General features: G+C 35.8%; 3 protein-coding genes and 1 non-coding gene across 4 annotated transcripts in view; 1 reads left to right on the forward strand and 3 right to left on the reverse strand.

The window, feature by feature from the left end:
* Positions 1-55, reverse strand: part of LOC116761103 (phosphatidylinositol phosphatase PTPRQ-like) — a 206,463-nt gene extending 206,408 nt beyond the window's left edge. Inside the window, 1 exon segment of the mRNA XM_032646871.1 lies at positions 1-55. Coding sequence (XP_032502762.1) covers positions 1-19 — 19 coding nt within the window. The 5' untranslated portion in view covers positions 20-55.
* On the reverse strand, positions 19-21,168 carry LOC116761149 (tenascin-R-like). Its single transcript, XM_032646928.1, has 7 exons — positions 21,089-21,168; positions 20,786-20,915; positions 19,404-19,554; positions 18,847-18,953; positions 15,875-15,972; positions 79-166; positions 19-29 (listed from the first exon to the last, which is right to left on the reverse strand). Exons 1-7 carry the CDS (start codon positions 21,089-21,091, stop codon positions 19-21), a joined length of 588 nt encoding a protein of 195 aa, XP_032502819.1. The 5' UTR covers positions 21,092-21,168.
* The window catches only part of LOC116761150 (tenascin-R-like), a 24,735-nt gene continuing 20,080 nt past the window's right edge, over positions 21,059-25,713 (reverse strand). The window contains exon 8 of the mRNA XM_032646929.1: positions 21,059-21,219. Within this exon, the coding sequence (XP_032502820.1) occupies positions 21,059-21,219 (161 nt within the window). The remainder of the gene's footprint in view (positions 21,220-25,713) is intronic.
* On the forward strand, positions 22,802-22,908 carry LOC116761451. Its single transcript, XR_004352018.1, has one exon. It is a non-coding gene; the product is annotated as a U6 spliceosomal RNA (small nuclear RNA).

Below are 25,713 nucleotides of genomic sequence, written 5' to 3' on the forward strand. Positions count from 1 at the left end.
TTGTAGCCACTTTTTTCATTACAGATATGCTGTAATCTTTGCCTCTAACTGTCTTCACATGGAACAGATATTCCATACCCGGAGTCAAATTCTTGACTTTGGCTTTGTTGCTATAAACAATTACTTTAAATAGTTTTTCCTTTCTAGATGTCACATAATAGGATATCTAGAGAAAGAGAGAGAGAAATACATGTTTTTCATGATTTAAAAATGATTTGTCACGAACTCGATACCAGTCACATCACATAGATTAATACTGCAGAGCAGATTTTGTGATCTGTCCTATCTTCACCAAGAAGTAACCTGGTAGTTCCGATACCTTGGGGATTTTTTAAGTCATTAAAAGCTACTTATAACAATCTTTACTCTTTACTCTATATTTCATGTTGTAAAAGAAAAGATACATCTAAATGAAAGTAATCGCATTAATTTTATAATTTAAATTACACTATGCTTTAAAAAACACTTGTCATGTGGTAAGAGTCAGAGAAACAAATTTCCTAGGCAAACATGTTTATCACTGTCTTGTGGGAAGAGTGTTTTGTTACTGAAGGAAGATAATCATGAGGTCTAGAAGCATATCATTGCTTATTGATTTATAAGGTGTCACTGGCGATTACCTTGCTTGTCTGGCATATGGGAAGATAGGAATAGTGAATAGAATGCTGAGAACTTCTGGTATGAAATGGTAGGGAAAAGTACCATGTAGCAGAGGAAGAATATAATCTTAATGAAGTGCTAAATTCAGACATACAAAGAATCATAGTAAGGCATTCATGAAGGGTTAAAAGAAAAAGAAATTGACTGCAGTGATCTCATGATAAAATGATGTAAATTTTTAAAAATAAATTTGTAAAATAGAAATTTGTTTCCCCAACTATGTGGACTTCATACATCTAATAGAAATCAATTGAACAAAACATAATTTGTGCTTTATTTCTACTTTTAAAGCATAGTTTGAAACCTGGGATGATTAATTTTAAATGATTAGGAAAATGATCCCAATTATGCAAGTACACTTTGCTAAGCAACCAGGATACTGTTGCTTAATTCATTAAAATTTAACAAATAATTTCATTGGTTGAGAAAGACTAGAATAATCGTTAGTGATATAATATAGTTAATAAACAATCTGAGCCTGAAAGATTAATGTGATTTCTTAAAATAAGTTTTACTTAAGAAATACATAAATTACAGTCTCTGAGAAAAAATGTGTTCATATAAAAATAGTAAAAACATAATTCTAGGGATATATATTTTATCTGACAACAAATAAATTTATGGCTTCGGTTAACCCCAAGGAAAGATCATCTTTTTAGGCACTTGTCTTGAAATATAAGAATTAGGACAAACAGATAAGGGTAAAAAATGTGGATCTTTTACAATTAACATTGTAAGTGCCTAGAATTTTCTCTAGAGAATACCTACACTAAAACAGGAATGAATTAAATCATTCTAGAAAGGCTAGAATTTTTCATGAATCATTTATTATTCAAGATGCCCCTATCATTGAATGACATTTACGAATGACAAATAGAACGCTCTCTCCTATCTGTGAACTTCCTCGTGTAGAATATCCTCTCCTCTTTTCCGTGAGTCTGAACACTACCCGTTCCTAAAAGTTCACCTCAAGTTCTACCCTTTGCTGGTAACTATATTCAGTATTGATATCCTCCCTCCATAATCACCCCAATCATATATGGGAACACTGTTATGCAAAGTTTTATTTATTTACCAAATACTGGGCTGGCCAAAAAGTTCGTTCCATAATATCTTATGGAAAAAACCAGAAAGAACTTTTTGGCCAACCCAATATTTATTGAGCATCTATTACAAGGAAAGCATTACTATTGGTACTAGGTATTTTATGGTAAACAAGACAGGTAAGGCTTCTGATTATAGGGAACTTACATTCTAGTGGTGACGCCAAACAACAAGCTACTCAATATTAACAAATGAATGAGATAACTCAACTACATCACAGAGTGAATAGAAAGAGTGATTTTATTTAGATTAGGTAATCAAGGAAGGAGATGAGAATATAAAACAGAATGTTGCTCACCATTTAATTCTACAAGGATTAAGTCATTAGCCACTGCAGTTGCTGACGTACAATACACCCTGAAAGGAATCTGGGATGTAAAACAGAATGAGGCACTCTGTGCTTTGGAAACACAGGCCCCTCAGAAAGTTAGACGTATATCTCAGGAAGAATTTTAATGAACCCAGATTCTTACATTTTCCCATACACAGAAAAGCACTAAAATCATTATCTGTGTCTTGTGACTAACTAACCTTTTACGGAGATGTATGCTTCACTACACGTATTTCTTAGCCCCAAACCATATATGTACTGGCTTCTCCCCTACCTCTGCAGAGCACTTCCCTCGACCTACTTGAGAGGCTGTTTCCTAGGCTACAGTCCTCATTAAATTCCCTGAGTAAAATTGAAAGTCACAGCTCTTACAATGTGCATTTTTCTTTTAGTTGACTAGATGATTCTTGAGCTGAGAACCCAATGATTGGAAAAAGTCGACCCAAACTGGCAGCAAGATATCCATGCAAAATGAATGTCAAGCACAAAAACCCTGCAACGGGGAAGTGCTTGCCATGCTAAAGGAACAGAAAGAGAGCCCAATATGGTAGCAACATGGTAACCAAGCAGGCAGCATAATTAGATGAAGATCCAATCAGGTGAGCTCTTGGAGACCATGGCAAGGAGTTTAGACTTCATTTGAGGGCAATGGAAATCTAATGGAGGTTGTTAAACCAATGAGAGATACTATGTTTTCAACAGTGCTCTCTCGCTCTCTGTTTCTTTCTCCCTCTTTCTGGCTGTTGTGTGTGCAAAGTAGATTATATGGAAATCAAGAATGGAAACAGAGAAACCAGTTAGGAGGTGAGAGGCTACCGTCTGCCACCTAGGCTGCTGGTCTCCATAAGAAATAAGAGTAACTAGGACAAGGGTGGTGTAGTAGAGATGAAGAGAACTGGACACATTAATAATCCATTTCAGAGGTAGAAATGACAGAACCAGGTGATGGATTGAGGAATGAAGGAATGGGAAGAATCAAAGATAATTGAGCAAGTGATTTCAGGACAGCATCCTTTCCTGAGATGGAAGACATTGGTAGGAGCTGTGGTGGAGTCACAAAGGACAGGGAGAGCCTTGAGCCATGGTAAGGAATCTTTCAAGCACAAGAATGACATTTTATTTACTTTTAAGAAAGAGCACTCTGATGGCTGTGTGGCAAGGAAGAGGGTAAGGAGGGATTCACATCAAAATTAACCTTCCTTCAACCTAAATGTCCATCGACAGATGAATAAAGAAGATATGATACATGTACACAATGAAACATTACTCAGCCATAAAAAAGAATGAAATAATGCCATTTGCAGCAACATGGATGGACCTATTATATTAAGTGAAGTCAGAGAAAGACAAATTTCATATGATATTGCTTATAGGTAGAATCTAAAAAAAATGATACAAAGGAACTCATATACAAAACAGAAATATGCCCACAGACATAGAAAACAAATTTATGGTTACCAAAGGGGAAAGGGTGGGGAGGAATAAATTAGGAGTTTGGGATTAACACATGCACACTACTATATATAAAATAGATAACCAACAAGGACCTACAGTATAGCACAGGGAACTCTACTCAGTATTTTTTAATAACTTGTAAGGAAGAAGAATCTGAAAAGGAATACATATATGCATGTATAACTGAATCACTTTGCTAAACAAACTACTGCAACACTGTAAATCAACCATACTTCAATAAAAAAATAAACAAATTAAAAAAAATTTTAAAACACTAAGCTTCCTTGATTATGAAATATGAACTGTGAAAACTAATAATCATTCAGTCATCAAAATATTTACTGACCTCTGCTGTATATCAGATACTGGTCTCAATAATGTAAAAAATGGTGACCAAAGCAGATAAGAAAAAGCCCAGTCCTCACAGAATTTGCATGCCAGAACACTTGCCAAACACATGATCTAACTGAATACCCTAAACAATTCTATAGAATAACAATAATCTTCATTGACAGATGAGGAAACAGGAACAAAGAGGATCAAAATTTGCCCAAGGTCTCACAACAGAGGTGAAGTTAGGATTCAAAGCAAGGAATTCCAGGGCCTTAATCCTTCCATTGCACCATACTGCCTACCACACCTTATAAAATCACAGGAAACTGAACACAGGCATGTATATCAAAGTTGCATCAAATTAGTGTTTTCATTTTCTTTGGATAAATATCCGGGAGAGAAATGGTAGATCATATGGCAGTTCTATTTTTCATTTTTTGAGGAATTTCCATACCATTTTCCATAGGGGCTATACCAATTTACATCCCCACCAACAGTGCACAAGGTTTCCCTTTTCTCCACGTCCTCATCAACACCTGTTATTTGTTCTCTTTTTGATAGCCATTCTGACAAGTATGAGGTGGTATCTAACTGTGGTTTTGATCTGCATTTCCCTGATGATTAGTGATGCTAAGCATCTTTTCATGTGCCTTTTGGCCATCTGTATGTCTTCCTTGGAAAAATGCCTAAACAGGTCCTCTGTCCATGTTCTAAATGGATTGTTTTTTAGATATTGAGTTGTGTGAGTTATTAACATATTTTGGATATTAACCCCTTAGCAGATATATCATTTCAAATATCTTCTTCCATTCCATAGGCTACCTTTCCATTTTGTTGATGGTTTCCTTTGCTGTGCAAACATTTTTTAGTTTGATGTGGTCCCATTTGTTTATTTTTGCTTTTGTTTTCCCTGCGTGAGGAGACAGATCCAAAAAAATATTGCTAAGACCAGTGTCAAAGGGCACACTATGTTTTTTTTCTGGAATTTTTATAGTTTCAGGTCTTACATTTAAGTTTTTAATCCATTGTGAGTTTTTCTTTGAATATAGTGTAAAAGAGTGGGCCAGTTTCACTCTTTAGCATGTAGCTGTCCAATTTTCCCAACACCATTTATTGAATAGACTGTCTGTTCCCCATTGTGTATTCTTGGCTCCTCTGCTGTAAATTAATTGACCATGTAAATGAGGGTTGGATCCTTTATTTCTTTCCAGTGATCTGTGTTAGTTTTTGTGCCAGTACCATACAATTTTGACTACTTTAGCTTTGTAGTATAGTTTGAAATCAGAGAGCATACAACTTCTAACTTTTTCTTTCTTTCTTAATACTGCTTTGGCTATTCATGGTCTTTTGTGGTTCCATTTATGTGAAAAATGCCACTGGTATTTTGATAGGCATTGCACTGAATCTATAGATTGCTTTGGGTAGTATGAACATTTTAACAATATAAATTCTTATCCATCAAAATGTATACCCTTCCATTTATTTGTGTCATTTTCATTTTCTTTCATCAGTGTCTTATAGTTTTCAGCACACAAGTCTTTTGCCTCCTTGGTTAAATTTATTCCTCAGTATGTATTTTAATCTTTTTGATACAACTATAAATAAAATTTTCTTAAATTCTCTTTCTGAGAGATCAGTATTAGTGTATAAAAATATCACAGATTTATGTATATTAATTTTGTATCCTGCAACTTTACTGAATTCATTTATTAATTCTAATAGTTTTTTGGTGGAATCATTAGGGTTTTCTATATATAATATCATGTCATCAGCAAGGAGTGACAGTTTTACTTCTTTTCCAGTCTGGATGCCTTTAATTTTGTTTATGTGTCCAATTTCTGTGGCTATGACTTTCAATATTACGTTGAATAAAAGTAGTGAGAGTGGGCATCCTTGACTTGTTCCTGATCTTAGAGGAAATGCTTTCAGCTTTTCACTGTTGAGTATAATGTTAGCTGTGGGACTGTCAAATATGACCTTTATTATGTGAAGTTAAGTTCTCTCTATATGCACTTTGTTGAGAGTTTTTATCATAAATGGATGTTGAATTTTGTCAAATGGTTTTTCTGCATCTACTGAGATGATCATACAATTTTTATCCTTCATTTTGTTATTGTGAAGTATCACACTGATTGATTTGTGGATGTTGAACCACCTTGCATCAGTGGGATATAGACCCACTTGATTATGGTGTATGATCCTTTTAGCGTATTGTTCAATTCAGTTCGCTAATATTCTGTTGAGGATTTTTGCATCTCTGTTCATCAGTGACAATGGCCTGTAATTTTCTTTTCTTGTAGTGTCTTTATCTGATTTTGGTATCTGGGTAATGCTGGCCTCCTAGAATGAGTTTGGAAGTATTCCTTCGTCTCCAGTTTTTTTGGAATAGTTTGAATAAAGTAGGTGTTAACTTTTCTTTAAGTGTTTGGTAGAATTCACCGTGAAGCAGTCTGGTTCAGGACTTTTGTTTGTTGGGAGTTTTCTTATTACTGACTCAATTTCATTACTCATAATCAGTCTGTTCATATTTTCTATTTCTTCCTGATTTGGTCTTGGAAGATTGTGTGTTTCTGGGAATTTATCCATTTCTTCTAGGTTATTCAATTTGTTGATATATACAGTTGTTCATATTAATCTCTTATGATCCTCTATTTCTGTGTGGTTGATTGTAACTCTCCTCTTTCTTTGACTTCTGATTTTATTTATTTGGCCCTCTCTTTTTTCTTGATGAATGTAACTAAAGGTTTATCAAGTTCCTTTATCTTTTCAGTGAACCAGTTCTTAGTATCACTGACCTTTTCTATTGTTTTTTTGGTCTCTATTTCACTTATTTCTGCTCTGATCTTTATTACTTCCTTCCTTCTACTAATTCTGGGTTTTGTTCTTCTTTTTCTAGCTCCTTTAGGTATAAAGTTAGATTGTTTGAGATTTTTCTTGTTTCCTGATGTAGGCCTGTATTGCTATAAACATTCCTCTTAAAACTGCCTTTACTGAGTCCCATAGATTTTGCAATGTTGTATTTCCATTACCATTTGTCTCCAGGTATTTTTAACTTTCCTCTTTGATTTTTTCATTGACCCACTGGTTGTTTAGTAGCATGTTACTTAACCTCCAGGTGTTTGTGTTTTTTCCAGTTTTCATCTTGTAACTGGCTTCTAGTTGTGTACTACTATGGTCAGAAAAGATGCTTGATGTGATCTGTATCTTCTTAAATTTATTGACACTTGGCTTGTGGCCTAACATGTGATCTATCCTGGCGAATGTTCCTGTGTGAAAAGAATGTGTATTCTGTTCTTCTGGAGTAAAATGTTCTATATAGACTTATCTATTAAGTCCATCTGGTCTAATGTGTACTTAAAGGTCAATGTTCCCTTACTGATTTTTCATCTGGATGATCTGTTCATTGACCTAAGTGGGGTGTTAAAGTCCCCTACTATTATTGTATGACTATCAATATCTCCCTTTATGTCTGTTAATATTTATGTATTTAGGTGCTCCTATATTGGCTGCATAGGTATTTACAAATGTTTTATCGTCTTCTTGGATTGATCCCTTGATCAATATGTAATGTTCTTAATTGCTCCATTATAGTCTTTGTTTTAAAGTCTATTCTGTCTGATATAAGCATTGCTCCCAGATTTCTTTTCATTTTATTTGCATGGAATATCTTTTTCCATCTCCTTACTTTCAGTCTGTGTGTGTCTTTAGATCTGAAGTGAGTCTCTTGTGGGCAGTATATACTTGGATCTTGTGGGGTTTTTTTAACTATTCAGCCACACTTTGTCTTTTGATTGGAGCATTTAGCACATTTACATTTAAATTAATTATTGATAGAAATATACTTACTACCATTTTCTAAATAGTTTTATGGTTGTTTTTGTAAATTATTTTTCGTTTCTTTCTTCTTGTCTTGTTCTCTTCCCTTGTGATTTGATGAATTTATTTAGTGTTATGCTGTATTGCTTTCTTTTCATTTTATGTGTATCTGTTACAGATTTTCAGTTTGTGGTTAGCACAATGTTCATACATAACAACTTATGCATATAACAGTCTATTTTAACAGACTGAATGGATATAAAAACAAGACCCGTATATATGCCTTCTACAAGAGACCCACTTCAGACCTAGGGACGCATACAGACTGAAAGTGAGGGATGGAAAAAGATATTCCATGCAAATGGAAATCAAAAGAAAGCTACAGTAGCAATTCTCATATCAGACAAAATAAACTTTAAAATAAAGACTATTACAAGAGACAAAGAAAGACACTATAAAATGATCAAGGGATCAAACCAAGAAGAAGATATAACATTTGTAAATATTTATGCACCCAACATAGGAGCACCTCAATACATAAGGCAAATGCTAACAGCCATTGAAGGGGAAATCGACAGTAACACACAATAGTAGGGGACTTTTTAACACCCCACTTTTACCAATGGACAGATATCCAAAATTAAAATAAATAAGGAAACACAAGCTTTAAATGACACATTAAACAAGATGGACTTAATTGATATACATAGGACATTCCAACCAAAAACAACAGAATACACTTCCTTCTCAAGTGCTCATGGAACATTCTCCAGGATAGATCATACCTTGGGTCACAAATCAATCCTTGGTTAATTTAAGAAAACTGAAATTGTATCAAGTATCTTTTCCCACCACAATGCTATGAGACTAGATATCAATTACAGGAAAAAAAATCTGTAAAAAATACAAACACATGGAGGCTAAATAATACACCACTAAATAACCAAGAGATCACTGACAAAATCAAAGAGGAAATCAAAAAATGCCTAGAAACAAATGACAATGAAAACATGACAAACCAAAACCTATGGGATGCAGCAAAAGCAGTTCTAAGAGGGAAGTTTATAGCAATACAATCCTACCTTAAGAAATAAGCAACATCTCAAATACACAACCTAACCTTACACCTAATGCAATCAGAGAAAGTAGAACAAAAAAACCCCAAAGTTAGCAGAAGGAAAGAAATCATAAAGATCAGATCAGAAATAAATGAAAAAAAAAATGAAGGAAACGATAGCAGAGATCAATAAAACTAAAAGCTGGTACTTTGAGAAGATAAACAAAATTGGTAAACCATTAGCCAGACTCATCAAGAAAAAAAGGGAGAAGACTCAAATCAAGAGAATTAGAGATGAAAATGGAGAAGTAACAAGTGACACTGCAGAAATACAAAGGATCATGAGACATTACTACAAGCAACTCTATGCCAATAAAATGTACAACCTGGAAGAAATGGACAAATTCTTCGAAAAGCACAACCTTCTGAGACTGAACCAGGAAGAAATAGAAAGTGTATCAACAGACCAATCACAAGCACTGAAACTGAAACTGTAATTAAAAATCTTCCAACAAACAAAAGCCCAGGAACAGATGGCTTCACAGGTGAATTCTATCAAACATTTAGAGAAGAGCTAACACCCATCCTTCTCAAATTCTTCCAAAATATAGCAGAGGGAAGAACATTTCCAAGCTATTTCTATGAGGCCACCATCACCCTGATATCAAAACCAGACAAAGCTGTCATAAAAACAGAAAACTACAGGTCAATACCACTGATGAACAGAGATGCAAAAATCCTCAGCAAAATACTAGCAAACAGAATCCAACAGCACATTAAAATGATCATATACCATGATCAAGTGGGGTTTATCCCAGGAATGCAAGGATTCTTCAATATATGCAAATAAATCAATGTGAAAAACCATACTAACAAATTGAAGAAGAAAAACCATATGATCATCTCAATAGATGCAGAAAAAGCTTTTGACAAAATTCAACACCCATTTATGACAAAAACCCTCCAGAAAGTAGGCATAGAGGGAAATTACCACAACAGAATAAAGGTCATACATGACAAACCCACAGCCAACGTGGTTCTTAATGGTGAAAAACTGAAACCATTTCCACTAAGATCAGGAATGAGACAAGGTTGCTCCCTCTCACCACTATTAATCACCACAGTTTTGGAACTTTTAGCCACAGCAACCAGAGACAAAAAAGAAATAAAAGAAGTCCAAATCAGAAAAAAAAAAAAAAGTAAAACTGTCACTGTTTGCAGATGACATGACACTATACGTAGAGAATCCTAAAGATGCTACCAGAAAACTACTAGGGCTAATCAATGAATTAGGTAAAGTACCAGGATACAAAATTTAATGCACAGAAATGGCTTGAATTCCTATGCACTAATGACAAAAAATCTGAAAGAGAAATTAAGGAAATACTCCCATTTACCATGGCAACAAAAAGAATAAAATACCTAGGAATAAACCTACCTAAGGAGACAAAAGACCTGAATGCAGAAAACTATAACATACTGATGAAAGAAATTAAAGATGATACAAACAGATGGAGAGATATACCATGTTCTTGGATTGGAAGAATCAACATTGTGAAAATGACTCTACTACTCAAAGCAATCGACAGATACAACGCAATCCCTATCAAACTACCAATGGCATTTTTCACAGAACTAGAACAAAAAATTTCACAATTTGTATGGAAACACAAAGACCCCGAATAGCCAAAGCAATCTTGAGAAAGAAAAATGGAGCTGGAGGAATCAGGCTCCCTGACTTCAGACTATACTACAAAGCGACAGTAATCAAGACAGTATGGTACTGGCACAAAACCAGAAATACAGCTCAATGGAACAGGATAGAAAGCCCAGAGATAAACCTATGCACATATAGTCACCTTATCTTTGATAAAGGAGACAAGAAAAAACAATGGAGAAAAGACAGCCTCTTCAGTAAATGGTGCTGGGAAAACTGGACAGCTACATGTAAAAGAATGCAATTAGAACTCTAACACCATAAACAAAAATAAACTCAAAATGGATTAAAGACCTAAATGTAAGGCCAGACACTATAAAACTCTTGGAGGAAAACATAGGCAGAACACTCTATGACATACACTACAGCAAGATCCTTTTTGACCCACCTCTAGAGAAATGGAAATAAAAATAAACAAACGGGACCTAATGAAACTTAAAAGCTTTTGCACAGCAAAGGAAACCATAAACCTTTCTCCCTCAGAATGGGAGAAAATATTTGTAAATGAAGCAACTGACAAAGGATTAATCTCCAAAATTTACAAGCTGCTCATGCAGCTCAGTATCAAGAAAACAAATAACCTAATCCAAAAATGGGTGGAAGACCTACATAAGAAGGTCTTTTAAAAAAAAAAAAAAAGTCTTAAAAAAAAAAGTCTATTTTAATTTTATGGTTACTTAAGTTTAGAGCACCCTAAAAGCACATTTTATTACTTCCCCCAACAAGCACTTTACGCTTTTAACATAATTTTTTACATCTTTTTATTTTGTTTATTGCTTAAGTATTTAGATAGATTTTACTTCTTTTGTCATTAAACCTTCATAGTAGCTTTTACAGGTGGTTGATACACTACCTTTACTTCACGTTTGCCTTTACCAGTGGAATTTTTTTTCATAATATACTTGTGTCTAGGTATGGCCTTTTCTTTTATGTTTAAAGAACTCCATTTAACAGTTCTTGTAAGGCTGCTTTAGTAGTGATGAATTTCTTTAGCTTTTGCTTGTCTGGGATAGTTTTTATCTCTCCTTAAATTCTGATTTATAACCTTGCTGAGTAAAGCATTCATGGTTGTAAGTTTTTTCCTTTCAGCACACTGAATGTATCATGCCAGTCCCTTTTGGCCTGTAAAGTTTCTGCTAAAAAAATTCATCTCAAAAGAGGGCTCCCTTGTATGTAACTACTTGTTTTTCTCTTGCTGCTTTTAAATTTCTCTCTTTAACTTTTGACATTTTAATTATAATGTGTCTTAGTGTGGACCTCTTTGGGTTCATCTTGTTTCAGTCTGTGCTTCCTGGACTTGGATGTCTGTTTCCTTTACCATGTTAAAATTTTTTTCAGCCATTATTTCTTCAAATAGGTCTACTAGAACTTTCTCTCTTTCTCCTACTGGGAACCCTTAAAATGTAAATATTGGTATGCTTAGTGTTATCCCAGAGGTTCCTTAAACTATCCTCATTTTTTAAAATTCTTTTTATGTTCTGATTGGGTGATTTCCACTACCCTGTCTTCCAGGTGCTGATCCATTCTTCTGTATCCTCTAATGTGCTGTTGATTCCCTCTAACATCTTTATTGGAGTATAATTGCTTTACAATGGTGTGTTAGTTTCTGCTTTATAACAAAGTGAATCAGCTATACATATACATATATCCCCATATCTCCTTCCTCTTGCATCTCCCTCCCACCCTCCCTATCCCCCGCCTCTAGGTAGTCACAAAGCAGCGAGCTGATTTTGATCTCCCTGTGCTATGCGGCTGCTTCCCACTAGCTATCTATTTTGCATTTGGTAGTATATATAAGTCCATGCCACTCTCTCACTTTGTCCCATCTTACCCTTCCCCCTTTGCCACTCTCTCACTTTGTCCCATCTTACCCTTCCCCCTTCCCATGTCCTCATGTCCAATCTCTAGTAGGTCTGCATCTCTATTCCCATCTTGCCCCTAGGTTCTTCATGACCATTCTTTTTTTTTAGATTCCATATATATTTTAGCATATGGTAGTTGTTTTTCTCTTTCTGACTCACTTCACTCTGTAGGACAGACTCTAGATCCATCCACCTCACTACAAATAACTCAATTTTGTTTCTTTTTATGGCTGAGTAATATTCTATTGTATATACGTGCCACATCTTTTTTACCCATTCATCTGTTGCTGGACACTTAGGTTGCTTCCAACTCCGGGCTATTATAAATAGAGTTGCAATGAACATTGTGGTATATGACTCTTTTTGAATTATGGTTTTCTCAGGGTATATGTTCAGTAGTGGGATTGCTGGGTCGTACGGTAGTTCTATTTTTAGTTTTTTCAGGAACCTCCATACTGTTCTCCATAGTGGCTGTGTCAATTTACATTCCCACCAACAGTGCAAGAGGGTCTCCTCTTCTCCACACCCTCTCCAGCATTCACTGTTTGTAGATTTTTTGATGATGGCCATTCTGACTGGTATGAGGTGATACCTCATGGCAGTTTTGATTTGCATCTCTCTAATGATTAGTGATGTTGAGCATTCCCCTCTAGGGTATTTTAAATTTCAGTTATTGCATTCTTCAGTTCTGCCTGGTTCTTTTTTATATTTTCTACTTTTTTGTTCAAGTAATCACTGTATTCACCCATTCTTCTCCTTAGCTCAGTAAGCATCTTTATGACTATTACGTTCAACTCTTTCCTTGGTAAATTGTTCATCTCCATTTCATTTTATTCTTTTTCTGAGGTTGTGTCTTGTTCTTTTGTTTGGAAGGTTTTTCATTGTCTCCTAATTTTTCCTAACTCTCTGTGTTTGTGTCTATGTATAAGTTATATCATCTAATCTCCCAGTCTTGAAAGAGTGGCTTTATTTAGAAGGTGTCCTGTGATGCCCAGTGATGCCGTCCTCCTTGGTCACCAGAGCCAGGTGCCCCAGGATTATCTCCCATGTGAGCTCTGTGTGCCCTCCTTTGGTGGTTGGGCCGTGCTTGCAGCAGGCCCACTGACGGTTGGGACTGGCCCCAGCATGACCAGCTGTGAGGCCCAGCTGTGACTGCTGCAGGTATACTGGTATGCAGAACTGGCCCCCCCAGAGTGGGAGCTGCTTTGGAGGGGCATGGGGCCAGCCAAGGCCACCTGCTGGGTGGGGTGGGTTAGGAGCTACTTCGGATAATCTAGCCAGGGTGGGTGACTGGGCAGGACTGGCGTTCGGGGGATACTGGGGCAGGCACATGGTGTTGATTAGGCTGATTGAGAGTGATAGAAATGGTACCTGCCAGGTAGGTGGAAGGAGAGTTAAAAAACAAATTGCACCCACCAGCCCTTCCATTCCCAAAGAAAGCTCCACCAGATCCCTGCCCCTCCAGCACACACCCTAACACTAGTCAATGAATCTTCTTGTCTTATGACTTAGCTGCTTTTCAAGCTGCTTCCTCTGCACTGGGACTCAAGAGTCAGCGAGTTTGTGTGTGAGCCCTTCTAGAGCAGAGTCTCCATATCCCATGGCCCTCTGGCTCTCCCATACATAAGCCCTGCTGGTTTTCAAAGCCACACTTTATGGGGCTCTTCTCAGTGCAGGTCCCTCAGGCGGGGGAGCCCAACATGGGGCGCGGACCTCTCACTCCTCAGGGTGGACCTCTGTGGTTGTGATAGCCCTCCCACTTGTGGGTCACCGCACTGGGGGTGTGGGTTCTGACTAGACTGCACCTCTGCCCCTCCTACCTGTCTCACTGTGCCCTATTCTTTATATCCTTGGTTGTAGAAAATGTGTTCTGCTAGTCTGTAGGCCATTCTCCGAGACAGTTATTCTATACGTAGTTGTAGCTTTTGTGTGTCTATGGGAGGAGGTGAGCTCAGGATCTTCCTACTCCACCATCTGGATCTAGACTCTCTATAATCTCCCTATTTTAAAACCTGCTAATTAGCAAACTTAATTCCATCTGCTTCCCCTTTGCCACGTAATATAACGTATTTCAAGTTCTGTGAATTAGGCTGTGGATCTCTGGAAGGCCATTATTCTGCCCACTACATCCCTCTTTGTCTTTAGTACCAGATACCTTAAATAAGTGTGGATTCTTTTTATATCTATCATATAGTGACTAATATCTTGTTTCTCTTATGAACTGTCATTGTTAAGAAGTTCATACTCAAATATAAAACCCAGATGTACTAATTAGTTCATTTCAAATGTCTGGTAATTTTACTGCTCTGGTTCCTTTTAGGCTGTATTGATTCTATAAATTATTAAACTTTATATTGTTTTTCATTTACAGGAAACACCTTTTGTTGTATCTGCTCAAATTCTAATGACTCTATAACCCCCATCACCCACAGACCCACCGCCACCACTTTTACACCACAAGCACAGTTGACTGAAACTGGACTGGGTGTCTACAATATGGAATAATCACAGTCCCTTCCTTGGGAATTTAGGGAGCATATCTGTCTTTCTCTGTGGTTCATAATGCACCATTTGTGCTTAGAAGTTGTACATGGCATTTTTCCACTCACCACATGGATTGCTTAACAGAGAAAGCTGGTCATCAGGAAAAATAAGTAAATAAAAATAAACTACGGCTGATGAGCAGAAAGAAGTAGACAGTAAGAAAATAATGCATGGGGCCTCAGTAGCCTTAAACATCTGATTCCAGTTCTCCCAAACACCTTGTTATATTCTTTGCCTTGGTGTCCATGACGCACTCTTTCATTAATACAATAAATTTTTATTTCTTAAACTATTTCAGGTTGTTTTCTGTTATCTACAACTAAAATTACCATCTCCTACCACTATGAAAATATAGAAAACTCGTTTGCCCACGTAGAATATAAAGCAATAGTGCTATCTCCAGAAGCTTACTCTCTCTGCAAGCCACACAATGCAGGACGTAGGGTGTGTATAATATGTCCTCACGTGATGCCAGGTCACATTATTAACAGCAAAAGCAACAAAAACGTACACATTTACTTCACGGACACAGTTGAAAAGCGGTCTCTCTGTACATCTTTCTCTCCTACCCTCTGGGCTGCAAGTCTCCACTCTCAACTAAAACCTGTAGAATGGAGTTGAAAGGGAGCCTGTGGCACATCACCTGTCTTTAACTTCTGGAATCTTCGTTGTGGCCAGTGCTGTCACAGAAGCACTATCTTCCAGCACCAGCATTTCTTTATTCACGTTTTTGTACTACAAAAGCACGTGTCTATCTCCATTGAAAACCTGAACTCATTTAAAGTCAAGTACCAGCTTTTACTCAAATTTGAAAACCTCCCATGACAACTCTGTACTTTTAAAGCAACAAACAGAAAATTTACTTTGGAGGAAAACCTTACAGGAAAGGAGTGGTACCATAATTTCTTAAATTGTTAAGAAATGTACAATGAAGGACAAAAAGGAGCGAAATAAAGGCCTCAATAAACATCAAGGTTGCATGATACCAACTTTACCTGAAACCTTTCAAAGCCTCCTTGTGGGAGTTTCCAAGACAAATATATTGTGTGTTCTTCCTGCCCCAAAATCAGCAAATCTGATGGTGGGTCTGGATCTAGGGCAAGGAAATAAGACACGGAAATGAAAGCTTTGAAAAAAAAAACATTTTCTATCATCATATTATCTGTACTGGACTGATAAACTTGAGTGTCACACGATGGAAGACAGACACGATACGCAGGCTTTTCTAGTCAGTTTAGCACTAAGTGATCTTGCACAGGCTGTTTACCTTGAGTCTCAAGTCTCCTCATCTCCACAAAGCAACAGGAAAACAAATTTTCTAGAAAGCCTTTTTCCACAATAAAATTATATAAAGTATGGATTTTCATATTTATTTTTGTCAAAGCAGAATTCAGTATGAAGTTATTACAAGTGAGATTTTTAACTTAGAATTTTATGCACTGCATAAGTTAAGAGATATATCTAGCCCCCTTCCTTAAGTTTCCAAACTCCTTTTCCCTTTAAACATTTTATCTGAGAAGGTTCTAGAAACTTATTTTTTCAATTCAGTAGCATGTCTCTATTTCTAATTTATAGAAATTTCAAATGAAATGTAGCATTTCTTTCCTTAACTGGAAGAAAAGCCACACTAAAATTTTATTGGAATAATCTCACATCTAATATTCAAATTCTGTGTGAGATTTTTTTTGTACTTACTTACTTATTGATTTAAGTCTATTAGAATTCAATCCAGTGGTAGATTTAAACCTGTGTCACTGATTCACAATCCTTTTTATTCTACTTTTCTTTGATGTATATTCCCTTTCAACTGGAATTAACTTACTATTTCCCCAGAGTCCCATAATATTTTAGCTTTTTTTTACATTTATTAATATTCCATCTACTTCCAAATGGATTTGAGGTAGCTTGCAAAGAAAGAGAGGTACAAAAAAGACCAAAAATTATTAATATACAATAGAAGACAAAAGTCAAATTGTAAAGTGCGAAGGGTGGTGGGGGGGAAGTTGCCAGGTTTGTTTGGGAAAACACAGCCAAAGCAACAACCTCTTAAAACACAGAATGTATGGACTTCTCTGGTGGCGCAGTGGTTAAGAATCTGCCTGCCAATGCAGGGGACACGGGTTCGAGCCCTGGTCTGGGAAGATCTCACGTGCCACAGAGCAACTAAGCCCGCATGCCACCACTACTGAAGCCTGCACACCTAGAGCCCGTGCTCCACAACAAGAGAAGCCACCACAATGAAGCCCACGCGCTGCAACGAAGAGTAGCCCCCAATCACCACAACTAGAGAAAGCCTGTGCACAGCAACGAAGACCCAATGCAACCAAAAATAAATAAATAAAAATTTTTTTTTAAATACAGAATGTACTATTAAACCTAGGGTAGAAATGAGGAGCTTGAGGTCCAAATAGAATAATGATTTGCACAAAGCCATAGAGCTAAGAATGGGTAGTGTCAGTCCTTCCTATAGCATAGTGGCCTTTCCACTAAAGCAGAGTGGTTACAAGGACAGAATTTGATGTCAGGGAAATACGGGTTGAAATCTGTCATCCTGTATAAGCTGCTGAAATTCTCTAAGCCTCAGTTTCCTCATTCGTAAAAAACCATGCATCTCATCATTATTAGTAGAATGAATATCATGATTGAGAATTCAGTGACATAAAGCACAGAAAACGCTAGCAAAGTGCCTGACAAAGAACAAGCACCCAATGTGATGGTGATGACAACGGTGATGATGATGGTGCTGACAATGATAATAACACAACCAAATCCAAGCAGCAATCTAAGACGCTTTCACTGACATAAAACATGAACTACCATTTTTTTACAAAAGCCTTTTCTCATCTCTTGCTGATGGTTCTTAGGATGGCCTTTGTGAGAGGCAGCAGTGTCGTGTCAGTTTGAGAGTTAGATACCTGGATTAAATCTCACCTTCCGTAATGAGTTATGAACGCCTATGAGCCTTAACTTACATTTTAGATAACTCCAGGAGATTCAACACAGTAACTTAAGCACATAGTACCATTGCTGCTGTATAGTAAGTGCTCAAATTTTTTAGTTTATTTTCCAGGAATTGATTTGACTGTTGCTGCATTTTCCAGTGCTTTCCCATCCTCCACACTGCAAATCCTGAGAGGAAGCCTCCTCTCACACTGATAGGGCATGGGTACTTGAGCACACATTCGACTGTGACCCACAAGTGACAGGGCTCTTTGGAACATCTGTGTATGTTCAGGGCAGGCATACGTGTAAGTGATGCTAATAAGGTCAGAAGAGGCAAACTGAACCCAAGAAATGCAACTGAAAAGACAGTGCCGGACTTCCATGGTGGTGCAGTGGTTAAGAATCCACCTGCCAATGCAGGGAACACGGGTTCGAGCCTTGGTCCGCGAAGATCCCATATGCCGCGGAGCAGCTAAACCCGTGCGCCACAACTACTGAGCCTGCGCTCTAGAGCCTTCAGGCCACAACTACTGAAACCCCTGTGCTCCACAACAAGAGAAGCCACTGCAATGAGAAGCCTGCGCACCGCAACAAAGAGTAGCCCCCGCTCTCAGTAACTAGAGAAAACCCACATGTTAACAGATATAGTCAAAATATTAGAAAAATATTGAGTATTTCAAGATGACAATACCTTAGGGTTTCAGAGTACTTTGCTCTTTTCACAAAGAGCTTTGCATTTGATTTTAGTAACAAGATTTTATACCTAGGCAGGAATAATTATTCTCATGGTTTAAGTAAGAACCTCATGGTTTTGCCCAAGGTCACATAGTGTTGCCCAAGGTCACAATAAATGATAGAGAAAGGAATATAATGCAGGCATTCTCCATGTAAATGAAGTACTCCTTCTCTTCAAGCCATAATGTCATAAATCACTTCTATATTGATTGTTAACTAGATATTGGCTTTAAACACGACTATTTTCCCTTAACCCATGAAAAGTTAATTAAATATAAAATGAACTTACAAGTGCTAACCATGAGGACAGTAGGATGGCTTCTCTTTAGTCCCTTGGTAGCTATAATGCTAATTAAAAAGTCAGTCCCTGGAGAAAGGCTGTTAAATGAGAATGTCCTACACATTAAAGAAAAATCAAACATTAAGATATTTAGCTCAGAAACATTTGGAAAACTCCATCTTCTCACACTATTTGCAGAAAGAATTTTATATATAAGTTTTGGTTTTTTATTGTCTATTATGGAAACAATTTGCTACGCTTACACACAGTTACTGAGAAAGCATAGCTTCTTACGTGGAGAAATTTAAGTCAAAAAGTGTGTATGTCATACATACAAGCATGATGAAATCATGAATTAATTCATTACTATCTATTAGCATAAATAATTTGGTACTGTATATCAGATTTAGTTATTCCTATCACACTATAGTCCAAAAAGTTCTCTTGAAAAGTTTTCTAATTTCTATTTATACTAAACCACTAACATAGCTTTCTAACAACACATATAAAATGTTCATCTTGTGTTCCATGTGACTTGATATAATTTCTTTTCAATATTTTCATACCTTTTTGTGGAAGGCAGGATTTCTTCTTTCATTAAGATTTCACTGGATATTGAAATAATGTATCCGTCCAGAAGACTTCTAGCTGAAGGCCAGCTAACGGTTACTGCATTTGAATTCCTACTGTGATTCAGAAATTCAACCGCACTTGGGGCTATATCATTTAAAACATACACGTAAAATAACGTTTTCTACCGTACAAAGCACCTATTTTATAACCACCCTGAAATACTCTCAGGATTTGTTTGACTCTTTGCAAACTCTGAGGGTAACCAACACATTCCTTTTATTCTTCCTGGTAGATATGAGAAGTTAAAAGAGTGGGGGGGGGGGAACAAACAAACAAGAATCATTGTAAACTTTGAAACAGAGCCGATATGTACCCCAGCAGTGTTGTACTCAATATTTCCCCTGCTTCTATAATGTAGGAAGAGGAGATATCTTGGTCTTGTGTAATCACCAACCTCAGAAATAGTTAATGATTTTTAGGACTCATTCTAATTAAATACCAAACAGTGACAAGGTTAATCAGCAGGGAAAGTTAACTGCAATCTAAATATGAAATGCTTCCCTTATTTTCTGAAAAAAAAAAAAAAGTTAAAATAGTGTATAATATATATTTTGTTGCCCCTTTAAAATTCTCCCATGTATAAGAAACGAACAAAATTGCCACGATATTCTCTCTCAATTCCATTCTATGTTATTACAGTAAAAGAATACCAGACATGACCAGTTTCTAAATACATAAATCAATGTTCCCATACCATCCATGTCAAGAATATCTAAAATAGTTATATTAGTCGAATAGTTGACAATTTTACTTCACCTATATTTGAAAACGTACACATTTTGCATACACCCTTCCCAATCATCCTTTATTTCATACGACTACCATGGAATAAATCACCATCTGCCACTGGGAGTAAGTTGCTAATGCTGGGGAAATGGCACTTCACTGTCTGTTTAACTGAACAATGGAAAAATTATATCACAAATGGAGACTCTGGCCAGAACCCAGACAGTTAGCAACTCTATTGTCTGGAAACAGACACACAAAAGAGACTGTGCTAATTCATACAAGGGGAAATAGAAAAAGATAAGAGGAAATACTGCCTGCCCATTAAGAAAATTTGAGAAGAATGAACTATTTATTAAATCTTCCCTATAAGAACCAAATGAATATTTGAACATTGAAACTTATGTCAATGGTACCTCAATCAATAAATAAATGAATTTTTTTAAAAAGAAAGAAAATAATACATAAAACCAAAGCATTTTTATGGAATCCTTCTGATTATACTAACAATAAAATATTTTAGAAAATTGGAAATTAAAAAAAATATTTGAACACTGAATAATACCCAAAGTGCTTACATAGGCTGTACCTGTCTGTATTTCTTTTATGTAGGGAGGACTGTCTTTAAAACCTTCTTTTTCAGTGCGAATTGAAAAGGTGTACACTGTGGCAGGATCCAGGTTAGAGAATGTTGCTGCTTCTTGAAATACTTTCTGGACCTATTGATCCAAAAGAATAACTTACCAAGTGTTCATTTAAGAAATGCTCCACCATCAAACACAAGCAAAAAAAATGTTGGGGGTTATTTAGTTTCACTACTACCTAATATAAGAATGCAGCAATACTGGCTTCAGAATAAAAGTTATTCCTCTGAGAACCCCTTATAACGTACCATGAAAGCAGCAGCACAGTTTATGCATGTGATTTCATAATGCTGAAAATTCCCATCAGCTCGATTCCAGAGAATTTCAATGGAAGAGTTTGTAACTTTGCCCTCATGGATATTTGATGGTGCTTCCAGACCTACCCAAAATACACGAAACACTTGAATACCCCTGCATGTTTTCTAACTGGGTTTTTTTTATTATTATTATTTACCCCTTTAAAGGGAATAAAAAGCACAGTGTAAAAAAGGACAATAGTTTAATAATGAATTATCTATCCTAATTAAAAATAGCTGTTTACACATGACAGCTTATAAAATATGATAATCTATTGCAATACTCAGAATCACTGTAAATACCATTACATGCAGCTAACTTTGATGTTGCAGTAAAAACTACATAACAGCAAATTCACAGGAGTAAATGTACAATATTCAAAGGAGGAAAAAAGAATTAAAGCTTTCTGAAACTATTAGCATAAGCTGAAAAGACAACAGAGAGAGAAATATGAAGTATACACAAAGAAGAATCCCTTTGTATTAAATACTGGATGAAGTTAAAAACAAATTTTATCTGATGAGTTTTAGTTTTCCCAGTTTAAAGATCTCATCTAGCATAAAGGAAAACAATTATTTTAGAAAACCTGAAAAATGTCAGCTTTAGACAATCATCTCATATATTAGTATTTCTGCTGATTGATATAATGACATTGATATAGATGATCAAGTATAAATTATTTTTAAAGAAAAGAACTGTCAAATAGAATGCTTCCCACAATGATTCATAATATAAGAGAGACAGAGAATACAGATACAAAAAGTTACAAAAATTACAAGCAGAAGTAAAATAAACATATACTGAGCTGATTATGAACATGTTAAAATGCTATTGGAATAACGTGATTTGTGACATCAATTTGAGATTATTTTGTGGAAAAAATTGAGTTTAAACAGTAAGGGAAGGATTACAATTTGGGGGAAGAAGACTTGTAGTGGTATAATTACATATGTGAAGATTTATAGTCAGGAAGAGCAAATCATTAAGAACCTGGACATTTATTTATATTTATATTCAGAAATATGTTTTTAGGATACCACGTGATTTTTATATGGCATTTATTATTCTTTGCCATTTATTTCTACATCAAGTAGATGGATATCTTAGAAAATTTCAAGTATCCCAAAATTTCGAAATTAATATCTGTAGAATTTTTGAGTGACTTAAAGACAAATCAAAATCAACATGAATCTGAAAATGTAGGTATTGGTATGAACAAATATTAAACATATTAATTTAAAATATTCAAAGAGGTAAAGAAAATACAAGCTAGTTCTTTCCAGACAAATAGCAGCATGGGATGAGCAAACACACGCTTAGATTATATGCTTTGAGAGACACTATCAGGGCCCCTACACTCAAAAAATATGATCTAGATTTCATAATCTGCCTAAATATTACTCACATTCCTCACTCGGATTAAGTCATTGAAAATTCTGATTAATATGCAAGTATTTTTTTTCTGTAAATACGTAAGAAAAAATTCATGACTTACTAATTTTCACAAGGTTAGCTCTATCTGCATACTTGCGCAATTAAAGATCAGGCTCAGTAATGAGGTTTTTGCAAATGTTTTAAAGGATCTTTGAAAACAACTGTGTTAAAGTGAATGTAGACTACTAATTTGAAATGACACACAAAATCAAAATCAAGAAGCAACTTAGGTGTTCTCTTTGGCAGCACATATACTAATATTGGAATGACACAGAGAAGATTACCATGGCCCCTGCACAAGGATAACACGCAAATTCGTGAAGCGTTCCATATTTTTAAGAAAATGGTACTAGGAACATACATGTCGATAATTACCTTAAATGTAAATGGATTAAATGCTCCAACCAAAAGACACAGACTGGCTGAATGGATACAAACACAAGACCCATATATATGCTGTCTATAAGGGACCCACTTCAGACCTAGGGACACACACAGACTGAAAGTGAGGGGATGGAAAAAGATATTCCATGCAAATGGAAATCAAAAGAAAGCTAGAGTAGACATTCTCATATCAGACAAATAGACTTTAAAACAAAGACTACTACAAGAGACAAAGAAGGACACTATGTAATGATCAAGGGATCAATCCAAGAAGATGTAACAATTGTAAATATTTCTGCACCCAACATAGGAGCACTTTAATACATAAGACAAATACTAACAGCCATAAAAGGGGAAATCGACAGTAACACAATCATAGTAGGGGACTTTAACACCCCACTTTCACCAATGGACAGATCATTACAAAATGAAAATAAATAACGAAACACAAGCTTTAAATGAGACATTAAACAAGATGGACTTAATTGATATTTATAGAACATTCCATCCAAAAACAACAGAATACACTTTCTTCTCAAGTGCTTATGGAACATTCTCCAGGATAGATCATACATTGGATAACAAATCAAGCCTTAGTAAATTAAAAAAAAACTGAAATCATATCAAGTATCTTTTCCCACCACAATGCTATGAGACTAGATACCAATTACAGGAAAAAAAATCTGTAAAAAATATAAACACATGGAGGCTAAACAATACACTACTTAATAACCAAGAGATCACTGAAGAAATCAAAGAGGTAATCAGAAAGTACCTAGAAACAAATGACAATGAAAACACGATGATGCAAAACCTATGAGATGCAGCCAAAGCAGTTTGAAGAGGGAAGTTTATAGCAATACAATCCTACCTTGGGAGCAAGAAACATCTCAAATAAAAAACGTAACCTTAAACCTAAAGCAGTCAGAGAAAGAAGAACAAAAAAACCCCAAAGTTAGCAGAAGGAAAGAAATCATAAAGATCAGATCAGAAATAAATGAAAAAGAAATGAAGGAAATAACAGCAAAGATCAATAAAACTAAAAGCTGGTTATTTGAGAAGATAAACAAAATTGATAAACCATTAGTCAAACTTATCAAGAAAAAAAGAACACTAAGATCAATAGAATTAGAAATGAAAAAGGAGAAGTAACAACTGACACTGCAGAAATACAAAGGATCATGAGAGATTACTACAAGCAACTCTATGCCAATAAAATGGACAACCTGGAAGAAATGGACAAATTCTTCGAAAAGCATAACCTCCCGAGACTGAACCAGGAAGAAATGGAAAACATAAAGAGACCAATCACAAGCACTGAAATTGAAACTGATTAAAAATCTTCCAACAAACAAAAGCCCAGGACCAGATGGATTCACAGGTGAACTCTATCAAACATTTAGAGAAGAGCTAACACCTATCCTTTTCAAACTCTTCCAAAACATAGCAGAGGGAGGAACACTCCCAAACTCATTCTATGAGGCCACCATCACCCTGATACCAAAACCAGACAAAGGTGTCATGAAAAAAGAAAACTACGGGCCAATATCTCTGATGAACACAGATGCAAAAATCCTCAACAAAATACTAGCAAACAGAATCCAACAGCACATTAAAATGATCATACACCATGATCAAGTGGGGTTTATCCCAGTAATGCAAGGATTCTTCAATATATGCAAATCAATCAATGTGATACACCAAATTAACAAACTGAAGAATAAAAACCATATGATCATCTCAATAGATGCAGAAAAAGCTTTTGAAAAAATTCAATACCCATTTATGACAAAAACCCTCCAAAAAGTAGGCATAGAGGGAACTTACCGCAACATAATAAAGGTCATATGTGACAAACCCACATCCAACATTGTCCTCAATGGTGAAAAACTGAAACCATATCCACTAAGATCAGGAACAAGACAAGGTTGCCCACTCTCACCACTCTTATTCAACATAGTTTTGGAAGTTTTAGCCACAGCAATCAGAGACGAAAAAGATATAAAAGAAATCCAAATTAGAAAAGAAGAAGTAAAACTGTCACTGTTTGCAGGTGACATGATACTATACATAGAGAATCCTAGAGATGCTACCAGAAAACTACTAGAGCTAATCAATTAATTTGGTAAAGTAGCAGGATACAAAATTAATGCACAGAAATCTCTTGCATTCCTAAACACTAATCATGAAAAATGAGAAAGAGAAATTAAGGAAACACTCCCTTTTACCATGGCAAAAAAAAAAGAATAAAGTACCTAGGAATAAACCTACCTAAGGAGACAAAAGACCTGCAGAAAACTATAACACACTGATGAAAGAAATTAAAGATGATACAAACAGAGGGAAAGATGAAAGAAATTAAAGATGATACAAACAGATGGAGAGATATACCATATTCTTGGATTGGAAGAATAAACATTGTGAAAATGACTATATTACCCAAAGCAATCTACAGATTCAATACAATCCCTATCAAACTACCACTGGCAGTTTTCACAGAACTAGAACAAAACATTTCACAATTTGTATAGAAACACAAAAGACCCCGAATAGCCAAAGCAATCTTGAGAAAGAAAAACGGAGCTGGAGGAATCAGGCTCCCTGACTTCAGACTATACTACAAAGCTACAGTAATCAAGACAGTATGGTACTGGCACAAAAAACAGAAATACAGATCAATGGAACAGGATAGAAAGCCCAGAAATAAACTCACACACATATGGTCAACTTTTTTTTGATAAAGGAGGCAAGAATATAC

Source organism: Phocoena sinus, chromosome 10 (genome assembly GCF_008692025.1).
Source record: "Phocoena sinus isolate mPhoSin1 chromosome 10, mPhoSin1.pri, whole genome shotgun sequence".
NCBI classification, from domain to species: Eukaryota; Metazoa; Chordata; class Mammalia; order Artiodactyla; family Phocoenidae; genus Phocoena; species Phocoena sinus.

What these genes read in the sequence shown, in the direction of transcription:
- LOC116761149 (XM_032646928.1), bottom strand. An exon ending in CATAAAAGAAATACAGACAG is followed by an intron (nt 19,555 to 20,785) that starts GTACAGCCTATG and finishes TAAATGATATAG; the next exon opens with CCCCAAGTGCGGTTGAATTT. An exon ending in GAGGCTTTGAAAGGTTTCAG is followed by an intron (nt 167 to 15,874) that starts GTAAAGTTGGTA and finishes CTCTTTCTCTAG; the next exon opens with ATATCCTATTATGTGACATC.